We start from the raw sequence: 13,679 nt of genomic DNA on the forward strand, positions 1-13,679 counted from the left end.
TATAACATATACTTACCCGTGAGCCTGCTCTCTTTCTCAGTATAGTCAGTATACCTCACATCCCTCCCAATAGAAGGCAGATTTTTTGGAATAATTGGCAGGGGGTGGGGTGGGGGGGAGAAGGATAACTGTGCACACAGTAGGATTGAATGAACATCTGCAAACTGATTAGCGAGACCTCCATGAAGAGTGACCAGGGGAGAAGAGAAGGGTTGGAATACAAAAGAAATACAACATCACTTAAGAAATTTGGGGTTAGATCATTTATTTGATCCCTACAATGTTTTTTTATCTCATATTTTGAATTAGTACAAAGTTTTGAAAGTCAGTTACAAAATGCATTTCATGTCAACATTATTGATCCCAGGCATAAAAGTGGATTCTAGTTTTATTTTAGTTTTTTTTTTTTTTTTCAATCTTTATTTTTGAGAGAGAGAGATAGAGTGCGAGTGGGGCAGGGGCAGAGAGAGGAAGACACAGAATCCGAAGCAGGCTCCAGGCTCTGAGCCGTCAGTACAGAGCCTGACGCGGGGCTTAAATCACGAACTGAGAGATCATGACCTGAGCCAAAGTCAGACGCCTAACCGACTGAGCCACCCAGGTTCCCCAGATTCTAGTTTTAAAAAGTTGTTTTCTGCTCTTTTTAGTAGAAAACGGGATTTGTTGACAAATGTTGAAATCCATACATTATCAGAGGTCTCACATATTGTTACCTTTTAAAATGATCATTTGTTAGCCTGTATTACCTAATGAGGCATCAAAATGCCATCTGTTGTGTAGGTAACAGCTCACCACCATTACCCACGTTATGAGATTAGCTAAAAACCATAACACACTTTATGGCTAACAGACTTGTGATATTGTTATATATACCCTCCTCATAGTCTTTTTAAACCTAAAAATTAGAAACAAGGACAGTGAACTATATTGTTTAATCCTGGATATCTTTAAAACTAAAATTTGCTGGCTATTAAATATGTCCGTTGTTATACCTGTAACATACACATAATTTTTAATGGATTTTCATTCATTTCCACTGTTCAGCTAAAGGGGACAGGTGGCTTAAAAACAATTCCAAATAACACAGCAGCGATTTTTAATCTCCCTCCACTCTTCTCCCATCACATGTGCACACACACACACACACCAGACACATCTGGATACAAATACTTTTTATGCCACCAGTGATGTGACTTTGACAAATCACTAGTTTTCTTTATTCATAAAATTAGTGTTATCACACCTAACTTGCAGGGTTATTGTTATGAATAAATAATAAAATAGTGTATATAATATACTCAGCAGATGATTAATAAAAAATAGTGATTATTATTTTTGTGTGTGACAGCTGTATTGTTCTTAATTAATTTTTAAATACAGATTCAGTTTTTAATTAGTGCAGAATGATTTAGTTTTTCCATGTCTTTTGTCAATCTTTTAGGTATTTGCCCATGTTGCTTACATTTTCAAATTTATTGGCATAAACTCATTCATAATATTTTTTCATTATTTTTTATGTCTATAGGAATTGATACTGATAATTTGTGTTTTCTCAATTTAGTTTGATCATAATTGTCAGGTGTATGTCAATTTATTATTCTTTATAAGGAATCAGCTTTGGCTCTGATGATTTTTCCTTTTTATGTATTTTTTTTCTGTCATTGTTTCATACTCTCATGTTTTTTTTTAAAATTTTTTTTTTTTTCAACGTTTTTTATTTATTTTTGGGACAGAGAGAGACAGAGCATGAACGGGGGAGGGGCAGAGAGAGAGGGAGACACAGAATCGGAAACAGGCTCCAGGCTCCGAGCCATCAGCCCAGAGCCTGACGCGGGGCTCGAACTCACAGACCGTGAGATCGTGACCTGGCTGAAGTCGGACGCTTAACCGACTGCGCCACCCAGGCGCCCCTCTCATGTTTTTTTTTAATTTTATTCTACTGTTAGAGTTTAATTAGCTGTTCTCTTCTAGTTTCTCGATATTGTATCAAATAAAATAATGTCAATCTTTCTCCTTTCCCCACTTTTTGTACTGAAGTGTAATTGACAATTAAATTGTATATATTTAATTTTTTAAAGCTTATTTTGAGACAGAGAGAGAGGGGGAAAGAGAGAGAATGGTCAGGGAAGGGGCAGAGAGAGAGGGAGAGAGAGAGAATCCCAAACAGGCTCTACATTACATGCTGAGCCCAATGCAGGGCTCAATCTCACGACCATGAGATCATGATCTGAGCTGAAATCAAGAGTTGGAAAACTTAACCAACTGAGCCACCCAGGGCCTCTAGAATTGTATATGTTTAAATTGAAGTGTACAGTGTGATGATTTGATACATTTATACATTATGAGATGATTATCACAATCAGGGTAATTAACACATCCATCACTTCACATAACTATACACTGGGGGTGGGGAGGTAAAAATGCTTAAGATCTACTGTCTTAGCAAACTGCAAATATCCAGTACAGTATTAACTATAGTCACCATACTGTACATTAGATCTGTAGAACACTGAAGGCTTGTATGCTTTGACCAGCATCTCTCCATTTCCCACACCCCCCATTTTTTAGTACCACCATTTGACTCTCCATTTCTAGAAGTTGAACTTTTCTTCTTTTCTTTCAGATTCCACATATGTGTTGTCACAAATGACAGAATTTCCTTCTTTCTCATGGCTGAATAATGTTCCATTATATATGTATATGTGTATCATATCATCTCCATCCACTCATCCATCCACTGACCCTGAGGTTCTTTCTAAATCTTGACTACTGTGAATAATACTGCAATGGGCATGGGAGTGCGGATATTTCTTTGAGATACTGATTTGATTTGATTTATTTTATATTATTTTTAGATATAGAATCAGTAGTGGGATTGATGGACATATGGTAGCTCTTTTTTTTAATTTTTTGAGGAACCTCTGTATTGTTTTCCAACCAATTTACATTCCCACCAACAGTATACAAGGGTTCCCTTTTCTCCACACTTATCTCTAGTGTTTTGTTTTGTTTTTTTATATACAAGCTGTCCTAATATATGTGAGGTGATATCTCATTGTGGTTTTTATTTGCATTTCCTTGATGATTAATGATGTTGAACACTTTTCCATGTACCTGTTGGCCATTTGTACATCTCTTTGGAAAAATGTCTACCCAGGTCCTTTGCCTATTATTTAATTGTATTATTTGGATTTTTTTTTAATATTCAGTTGTATGAGTTCCTTATATATTTTGGATATTAACCCCTTTTCAGTCTTCTCCTATTCCATAGGTTGCCTTTTCATATTTGGGGCATTGTGATTCGTGACAAATATATATTTAGTTATTCAAATGAACAAAATATATTTCTCACACATACTTGATCTTAATCCTCTGGTTTCTGGTTCTTGATTCCTAAAACCCTTGTATTTCCTGTGACAAAAATGATAAAAGTGTTACATGTTATGCTAATGAGGTGACTTTTGGGAACACCCCTAGGTAACCTAAGGATGGGGACTGGTTGCCAGGGGAACCAACTATGATAAGAAGGTTGGCACTTTCAGTCCCCCCTACCCTTTCCCAGAAGTGGGAAGGGGAGAGGGGCTGAAGATTGAATCAGTGTTCAATGATCAGTGAGTAAATCAATCATGCCTATATAATGAAGTCTCCATAAAAATCCAAAAGGAGGGGGTTCAGAGATCTTCTAGGTTGGTGAACATGTGGTGATGGGGTAGAGTGGCTTGAGGGAAGAGAACCAAAAAGCTCTGTGCACCCTTTCCCATACTTTGCCCTGTGCATCTCTTCCATCGGCTGTCCCTGAATTATATCCTTTTATAATAAATTGACCACTTAGTGAGTTAATAAGTTTTCTAAGTCCTGGGAGCTGTTCTAGCAAATAGCAAATTAATCAGATTCAAGGAGGGGATCAGAGAGGAATCTCTGATTTATAGCCCCTCTGTCAGCAGTGCAGGTGACAACTGATTCTAAGGAGGGGGTTGTGGGAACCACCAATCTATAGCTGGTAGGTCAGAAGCACATGTAACAACCAATGCTTGTGACTGGCCTCTGAAGGGGAGGGAGTGCATTTTTGTGGAATTGAGCCTTTAACCTCTGCAATCTGATCCCTTAGTTAGATAGTTAGAATTGATTTGAATTCTGGACTCTACTGATGCCAAATAATTATTATTATTATTATTTTTTTTTGGTGTGGAAAAGCCCACTCTCCCCTCAAAACACAGACACATATTGGAATTGGGAACAGAATAAAAACCATAAACAAAAAATAATTTTTTTATGGTTGCCTTTGTGAAGAAACTTTTAGTTTGATGTAAAGATTCAATGCAATTCCTGTCAAAATTCCAATGGCTTTTTTCACAAAACAGAAAAAAGAATTTTAAAATTTATATGGAACCATGAAAGACCATAAATAGCCAAAACACTCTTGAGAAACGACAAAGCTGCAGGCTTTATACTTCCTGATTTCAAGCTATATTACAGAGCTATAGTAACCAAAACAGTATGGTACTGACATGAAGACAGACTTACAGATCAATGAAACAGAATAAAAAGTCCAGAAGTAAAGCTGTGCATATATGGTCAATTAATTTCTGACAGGGAAGCCAAGAAAATATAATGGGGAAGGGGTGACCTCATCAATAAATGTTGTTGGGAAGTGGATAGCCACATGAAAAAGAATGAAAGTGGATCCCTATCATATATCGCTCACAAAAATTAACCTGAAATGGATTAAAGACTTAAATATGAGACTCAAAACTATTAAAAAAAACTAGAAGAAAATAGGGGAGAAACTCCTTAACATTGATCTTGTTGAGGATTTTTTTTGGATATGACACCAAAAGCACAGGCAGTAAAAGCAAAATTAAAATATGTGAGACATAAAAATCATGATGGTTAGTATTCTAACCCGGTTTTTTACAAAAGAGGTAGAAAATCTGAAGGTCCGAAGCCTTCAAAATAGAATACTCTGGGATTTTCCTCAGGAATGAAGGGATTTAGCTCCAAGGAGATTCACCCATTTAGGAAAGTCCTTGAATCCAACTGTATAGTAACTGAATGTAGTCAGATGAGAATCTGCTTGAATCTGCCTGAAATTCCCCTCCAGATAAGGAAAATACCACATTATTTCTCAATAATAAGGAAATGATACAAGAACTCAAAGTGACTTGCTCTTATTTATGTTAGGATGCAGTATAGAATATCAGGAAACTTTTTAAAAACTGCACCTCCGTGGTTATTTTTCCCAAAATGTTATTTGACATATTTGTAGTGCTGAATTTAAGCACATTTGACAGGCTTGAATGTTTTGTTAGTTCGTAACATCATTTTCAAAACTTTGCTCATGACAGACTGGAAAGTGCAGAGTATCTACTGTAATCTGGAAATAAGAGTTGACTCAGAGTACAGATTTCAAAATGGACAGAGTACTTCAAAGTAATAATATCTGAGAAAATTTGCATTGTATGGTGGAATCATTCTTTAACACCTCATTTAATGGATTTCAGTTACTGCTTCATGTTTAATTCTTGGTGCTTGGTAAAGGTCATTAGGCTTATAAGACATGCTCACCATTAAATGATAAGAAAAGGCTGCAGGGTGGCAGGGAGGCGCTTTTGGTTGGCTCTGTTGGTTAAGCAACCTACTTTTGATTTCGGCTCAAGTCATGAGCTCAGGGTCACGAGATTGAGCCCGGTGTTCTATGAGAGAGAGATTCTCTCTCCTGCCTGCTTTGGATTCTGTGTCTCCCTCTCTCCCTCTCATTCTCTGTCTCTGTCTCTCTCTCTCTCAAAAATGAATAAACATTAAAAAAGAAAAAGATTCTCTCTCTCCTTCTCTCTCTGCCCCATCCTGCTCACGTGTGCACGCTCTCTCTCTCTCAATAAACAAACAAACAGATAAATGATGAGAAGGGAAATCACATTTTAGGGTACACCTAATCTACTAGTATGCAGTAGGTGGGAGAAATTTTATGTGGTATTTGGACTCTCTTTTTTGTTGTTGTGTTAAGGTTTTTTTTTTAATTTATTTTGAGAGAGAGACAGCATACAAGCAGGGGAGGAGCAGAGGGAGGAAGAGAGGACCCCCAAAAGGCCCCACATTAATAGTGCGGGGCTCAAACCCACAAACTGTGAGATCATGACTCGAGCCAAAACCAGGAGTCGGACGCTTAACCTACTGAGACAGTCGGCTGCCCTCTCTTTTTTTTTTTTCCTCTTAATACTTGCATTGGTGGTGGGGTGGGGGTAGGGATAACCAACATATCAAACACATTTATTGAATAAATATAAAATTATCTTTTAAATTTATGCTATTTAAGTTAAAAAATTGAGTCAATGAAGAAATATATCAAGTAAGTAATGATATGGATTGTGTGCCAAATTGCAAAATTTGTGGATGTCCAAATGATTGAAGTTCAGTAAATATTGTATTATGTACTGGTTTCATTCAACCAAATACATAAAGATAAATGACCCAAATGAACTTATACACCTGAGATACATTGAAATGTTGTGGTGACAATAGTCAAAGAGAAGTCTATATAATATCATATACTTTGATACAACAGTTGAGTGTTAGAAATATTAGCAGCCTCTGGACCAAATGTGTACTCTCCAAAGCTCTTTAGACAAGAGCTGCATGGTCCTAATGTCCAGTCCTCTTAGATTCAGACATCTTTGTCAGCCCGTACACTATTATATATTTGTTTGCTCACAGGAATTTGGAGGGCAATGTCATATCTGCTCCATTCAGAGAAGCTTTTCAGAGGAAAAGAGTCACAACACTCAGATTATAAATCATTATTTCAGAAATGTACATGTGAAAAACTGCCTTAGAATGGAGGAAACACTGTAATATTGAATGAATACTGTTAGTTGTTTTATTTGTCACTACCTTAAATATTATGGGTAGAAGTTCAATTAAAATTTTAAATCTCAGTGGCCTGATGATACTGTGCATCTTTCTTTCTCTGTAATGGCAACCTTGATGTACCCATCCAAGAGGCATTGAGTATTCTGATTAGTTGCATACATTTTCAGATACTCCACTTAACACTTGTTTTCGTTGGGGACAAGAATGATGTATTAGACATTATAGGATGGTTATACAGTGTTTAGGAGATACCCAATAAGTGCGTTAGAATCTTCAGAGATAGATTCTTAGAATACACAGAACATTGAGCAAGGAAGGAAGGAAAAGTTTATAGGGCAGCACTAACCTCTTACGTGTATGTGACAGCAAAGGGAGGGACAGTGAGCTAAGTAATCTCGCTGGGACAGAGAGCCCTCTGGGGGATGGTAAAATACAGGGCTGGATTATTTCAGCAAAGTTTAACACACAGCATTCAGACATTACATTCTGTTATCGTTGTCATTTCTTGTTGAAATGGCCACCAGAGGATTTTTCATAGACCTTACTTGGAAGGGAACAGTGCTTCAGATAAATAATAGTAGTGGCTTACTTGTACTCTGTTCTTTCTTCCTTTTCCCACATTAAAATTCTGAGGAGCTAAAAGACGGACCTCCTCCCATAAACCCCTTCCCCCCTCCCAAAGTGAGTAGTCTCACAAACCTTCTTTTGAACTTCTAAAAATATGTGATTGGCTAATCTGCCTTAAGGTACCAGCAATACACTAAACGTGGGACAGAGCTAAGAATGTGTCACTGTTCCTGAGCAGTCATAGGACAACTGGAAAGCTTAAGGAGGTAACTATATTGAAAGTTGTTTATTAGCATTTTCCTTAGGAAGCCTGAGGGTCCCTGAGAGGAGACAAAATCACAACTGCACCTTAAAGTGTGACCAGGGGAGGAGTTGAAGCCTTTGTTGCAGTAAGCAGCCAGAGCCCCTGGAGGGATGCCTTACTGCATTAATTTTCCAAATCCTTTGGGTGGGTCACAATTGCACTCCAACATCCTGCCTGCAAATGCTAAATAAATACCAAGTTCACGTCAGCCTAGAGAACCAACGTACTAACTAATGGAATTTGAAGAATCAGATGCTTAAATACTTTTCAGTCGATAATTCACATGTAAAGTCACTGAAGTTGGTATATCCAGACGAATACATATTCTTTGTGCAAATGTCCAGAAGGATAGGCAGGGTGATCAAAGGGTCCTTCTCTTAGGAGTGATTCAAATCATTCTAGATTATGTCTGCTACAATAGAACAGTTTGTATTGCAGTTGTAGGAGGTGGGGCAGGGATTGGTCTTCACAAAAATAGGATGTTAAGATAGTATGATAGGAGCTTCATTCCTCACTGGACAGTGGTGAAGACTTAAATGCAGAGCCTTCAGTGTACAGAGATCAGTAAAATTTGCATATGATTTTCAAAAAGAAATAAGGTTTAGAAAACATTGTGCAAGGGAACAGCCTTCGTACATGTAGTCACTTGTCCAGCAGTAATATATTTGATTCTTCAGTTCAAGCATTCCAGCACGACCTGGTGCAATGATTCCTGCTGCCCTCTGTTTAATTTTCAAGAGTCAGTTTGCATCTCTACAACCAAACCCAAAGCGTGACATTTCATTAAAAAGGCTCAAAATAACAACTGCTAAGCCTTCAATTTCTCTCAACTTTGGTTCTGATGAGAGTGTTTAGTTTCAGTGTGAGACTTTGGGAAAATCACTTTTTTTTTTTGAAGGGGAGAGAGACAAACAACTCATTTGCAAAGGGGTGTGTTCCTTATAAAGGTGGTCAGGGAATCTTACCCTGAATAACACAGACGCCTCATTTCCCAGAGAAGGAAATTGTTTTATAAGTTTTGAGAGGTCTGTCGGCTTGGTAGGTTTACAGTTCTGGTCCCTGGCGCTGGTCTGTCTGCCCCTTAGCTTTGTAAGTTTAAGCAATTGACGCGGCAGGGCTGGGTGCTTTTTTTTTTCCTCTCTCACTTCCCTGCGATGTTTTGAACTGCCTTCCTACAGACGTCATACAGCCCTTGAGGAATAGTTTCTGCCTGGAGAGATTGAATGATAGTTCTCATTCACAAAGGCTTGGAGTCAGATTCTAAGCAGGGGATACAGCGGAAATTACATTCACAGGTAAAGCACTGGGCCCTACTGAAGTGCGGAGGGCTCCTTTCTCTGGCTGGCTTCTTGGCTGCCCCAGAAGAGAGTTTGCCTGTGGTCGCCCTGAAATGGAACTTCCCTGACAGCTCTCTTGTGTTACAGTACCTCGCAGTCGGTTTCTTTCCCTTTCACTCTACCTGAGTACTTTGCGAGTGTTGGAAATCTTTAAACCTGTTATGAGAGATTTGCAGAAAAGACAAAGACAAGTGGCTCTTTCACTGTGTTGGTTTCCCTTGTGACCAGATGAAGAATAGATTCAAAATTCAGTTCCTCCGTTGGCAATGCAAAACATAAAAGAAACTGTTCACTTCCAAACAGCCTGGTGCTGGAGTAAATTCAGCATGAAAGAGGAAAGAGCTCCTGTGTCTTAGAAGCTTCCTTATGTGCTGGACTGGGGGCCTCAGCTGGATTCCAGGGAATTTGGATTTCTTCAAGCAGCCTCCCTTGGGAATGGAATATATTTAAAATCATCTTTGTAGAAAGACAGCTGAAATGTATTGATCAGAATACTTGAAGACATTTTTCCCTTTTTCCTTTTGCTTTTTTTTCCTTCTTTCTTTTTGTTTTTTGTTTTTTTGTTTTTTTTGTTTTCCTCAAAATGAGCATTATTATGAAGCCAAGATCCCGGTCTACGAGTTCCTTAAGGACTACAGAGGCAGCTTGGTAATGTGCTTTTTCTCTCATGCTTCTCCCCTTTTAAGATTGACGTAATACTTGAGTCTTTAGTAATTGCTGAGGAAGTTCAGAAGTTAGGTGTGATGTTAAGGCTTTGTAAGAAAGCATGGTATTGGTAACACTTTTATTGTCTAATTTATGCCCATTTTTTTCTGCTATAAAAACAGGGGTGCCCACAGTTGTTGCTGTTTTTTTTTTTTTTTTTTAACTCCATGTGGACTACAGCGATTCATCTCCTGATGATTTTTAGGGAAGGAAGGAAACTTGTTGGGAGCTTAGGTGAAAGCTTGTCCTTTTTCACTGTCTGGTTTGGTCTTGTTTTCTCATCTTTCTTGCCTGCTACAAGCAGGCTGGTAGGTGACAGTACGCCATTGTCTTTAGAAGATGCCTTGGCGTTTAGCACAGATATGTTAGAGAAATTAATAATGTTATATATCTTTAATCATATGACTAACTTGAATTTAACTGAGTGGCTACATGTAAATCAAGTTGCTTATCATTCCATCATCTGTGTTTTGTTTTATTAATAATGTTCTCTGGTAATGTTTTTTGATAACTTTAGTGTTTTCACTCTAATGAAAAGTACCAGTTCAAGATTATAAAAATTATAAATTCAATCTAGAAGCAAATGTACAGGTAGAGATGCAGTAAAAATGACTTGCTTGATATTCATCGCTTTGTTTATCTAACACAACAATAGAACAAATATTTGATTCAAAAAAGTATCTTAAGTTCAATTTATTGTAATATTTTATTCTACCATTTCCCCCAATATTGATTTGATATGCTTGTAAACAAATAGCCCTTAAGGGATAGTTTCCCAGTAAAGTGACTTCTGTGTCTAGAATAGCTATTTACAGAATACTTTTCAACGGCTAATCTTATTTTATTTATCTTAGTACTTGATTATAAATAAATAAGCTCCACTCTTTGGAATGGAAATAACTATGCCTCATATAGGGGAAATGAAAGGAATAATGGAGTGCAGGGGTTTGGAGATAGGATAGAAGCAGACAGGCTAAATGTGTTACGTATTATCTAAGCAGTCAAACAAATGCAAATACTCATGATATTTGCTTAAGGAATTCAGCCCGTGTTTATGTGGTTGGGTTATCATTTGCTGTTACTGTACTAGTGTTTCATAGGGGGCTAGACTCAAGAACTGTTCCTTCAGTAGTGTTTCTGTGATTTTTAAAAACTATAGATGCAGACTCTGTCTCTTATGTCACTTGTGATTCCTTATAAAAGAATATATGCAAAAAAATCTTTTTAAGTAATACAGGCAATAAGTTCCTCCTGAGTTTATTTATGGAAAATCTTGCATCTGCAAATTAATTTGTATGGTTCTTTTATGCCAAATAATGAATCCTGGGAAATACTTAGAATCTTTTTTATTAATCACCACAGCTAATATAAATCTCTGACCAAAATAAATGGGTAATCAGAATTTATAAAATATATGAATTTTATTAATTTGTGATTTCTCTCCTGGCTATTTGAAAAACTAATCTGATACCTGAGTAAATAGTATCTAACCAACCTATTTCCCTTTTTACCTAAGCTTCCAGGAGACCTATTTTTAAAGTCAAGGTTCAATGGGCAATAATTGGTTCTTTGCAGGTGTCTGGTAACAGTGACAGTCTTTACTCCTCTGAGATTGACAGTCTGTTTTTATCCACAACTATTCTATTTTATAATTCTAAATTCTATAAGGTATTTTTCATAAATAAATAAGGTAACAAATCAAAATAAATTTTTAAAAATACTGACTTGTGGCTGTGTATATTGTTCCATGTAAGTATTTTGCATGGTGTTGGGGTCAGAATGTTTTTATGTAAGAAATAAATGTCTCTTTATGCTAATTATTCCTAGGCTTAACAGCACAGTGGGGATGCCCCTCCAGTTATTAATCTTACATCTGACTTATTAATAACGTAACTGCTTGAGTGTATCACTGTTGTCTCTAAATCTTTTGGCCTGAGGTTGTAAGTGCTGTAGTTACAGTTTTAACATTCCAATGTCCTTTTTTCACTCAAATACTATACATACCTTTATTTATATTTATCTATAGCGAAATCTATACAGATCATCGATTAGGTATATAGAGAAAATATATGTATGTATATAGATAGATACTTAATTTTTAGAACTAACAGCATCGTTCTCCCCGCGCCTCTGCACAGGCCCCAGGGAGCTCTGTGGGACAATGTCTTCTCCTTACCAGCTTTTCTGTTATAACTTCTCAATCATACCACCCCCCCACTCTGCACCTCCTTTCCTTTTCAGATGCCAGAGACTACTTCATCCTCTTTACAGTTGACTTCCCATAAAAGAAACCAAATGATTTACCAGTAATCCCTCTTTCACATGGTTTTATTTCATTCTGGACATCAGAATACTTTGTTCTTGGAGACCCGTCTTTTGGCTTGACCATCTTAAGTTTGCTTAGTAAATCTATTTTCTGTTCTATTGGTCCACTTTTTCCAAAACTGTCTAGTCCCCCTTGGATGCTTCCAAGCCGAATGCTATCTTTTGGAAGTTTTCGAACCGCCTTCTGCAAGAATCCAGTGCTTCAGATTACTTTTCCTTTACTTTGTTCTGTCTGTATCTCTCCAACCAGTACCAGAAAAAGCAATCCGTACTAACTTGGTGTTCACAGCCCTGTGAGATAGTCACATTTTTGAAAGAAATTCATGGCAAACTCCTAATGATAATTTATACCTTTTGTTTTAGTCCATATACTTAAAAGAAAAGCCTTACTTATAGTTAAAATTTTATGAATTTCGAAAAAGTAAAATAAAAATAAACTTGAAATCAATTTGTTTCCTTGTAGTATAGATGTCAGAAATTTAGAATATTACATAACAAGAATAAATACTAGGTTACTTTTATTTATTGAACTGGTATTTAGTGAGTACTGAGTATGTGCCAGGTTCTAACAGAATATGATTATAGTATTTATCCTTTAGCACTCCTTTAAAAGTATACATGTGTGAAATCAAGAAAAACTTAATATATGTGTTTTCTTACACTCATAAAATTTTAATAAAATTAGCAAGCTCATAGATTGGGGCATTGTTTGCCTTTCTAGTTTTTTCAGTAATAATAGTCTGCCTTTAAATTCTGTCAACAATTATATATTATAATAATACTATAATATTATAGTATCTTCCCATTTATAAACCTATCCTAGAGATACTTTTCACTAGTCTAATTAAGACTTATGTAATTCAGTTTAAATGAAAAGTTATTAACCTTACAAATATAAGTATAAAGAGATATTTGGCTTATAAAACTGGATTTTGTTCTTTCCTGCTATTGGATGTTCATTATTTGGCATATGCTTGTTTTATTTAAGATTGTTCATTATGTATGCTGGGGGAAAAAGAGACACTACTATCTAAAATATAACTGTGGGGTGTTTTTATGAAGTAAATTTTGAAACATTATTAAATATGTGAAAATTATAGTCAGGATTAAGACATACAAGAAGTTTGGAAAGCTCTTCCAAAGCCTTTGATAGTGGTTGCTTATCTGTGAGGGTAAAAGTGGCAGGAAGGGAGGTAACAGAATGTCATTGAACTTCATTGCATTATTGTATGAGTGTTTTCATCAAGGAAGTATTTTATCTTGATGTTTAAATATATTCAAAATATAACTACCATGTGCAGAAGCAAGCTCATAGTTTTATGTGTAAATATCTACACATCTGGTAAACAACAGTTTGCTCAATGTCCAAAACATGGGGAATAAGCATTTCAATATGGAGCAAATTCGATTATCTGAATAATGTCGCTGCTCAGATCAATAAATTATTGTGTTTTTCTATCAACTCTCTCTTCCTAAGGTAAAAATTCAGGCTGGCTGAGAATTCTTATTTTGACCTCAAGACAATGTCTTCTCCTTATCAGCTTTTCCGTTATAACTTCTCAATCACACCACCC

At 36.5% G+C, this 13,679-nt stretch overlaps 1 protein-coding gene across 8 annotated transcripts in view; it reads left to right on the forward strand.

Annotated features, from left to right (window-relative positions):
• Positions 1–13,679, forward strand: part of PDE4D (phosphodiesterase 4D) — a 725,514-nt gene that overhangs the window by 438,284 nt on the left and 273,551 nt on the right. Inside the window, exon 1 of one of the 8 annotated variants that reach the window (XM_058686595.1) lies at positions 8,904–9,723. The exons of the other annotated variants lie outside the window; for them this stretch is intronic. Coding sequence (XP_058542578.1) covers positions 9,659–9,723 — 65 coding nt within the window. The 5' untranslated portion in view covers positions 8,904–9,658. Of the gene's footprint in view, positions 1–8,903; positions 9,724–13,679 lie in introns of those variants that run through there. 8 annotated transcript variants of the gene reach the window in all.

This window comes from Neofelis nebulosa, chromosome 1, assembly GCF_028018385.1.
Source record: "Neofelis nebulosa isolate mNeoNeb1 chromosome 1, mNeoNeb1.pri, whole genome shotgun sequence".
Classification (NCBI taxonomy): Eukaryota; Metazoa; Chordata; class Mammalia; order Carnivora; family Felidae; genus Neofelis; species Neofelis nebulosa.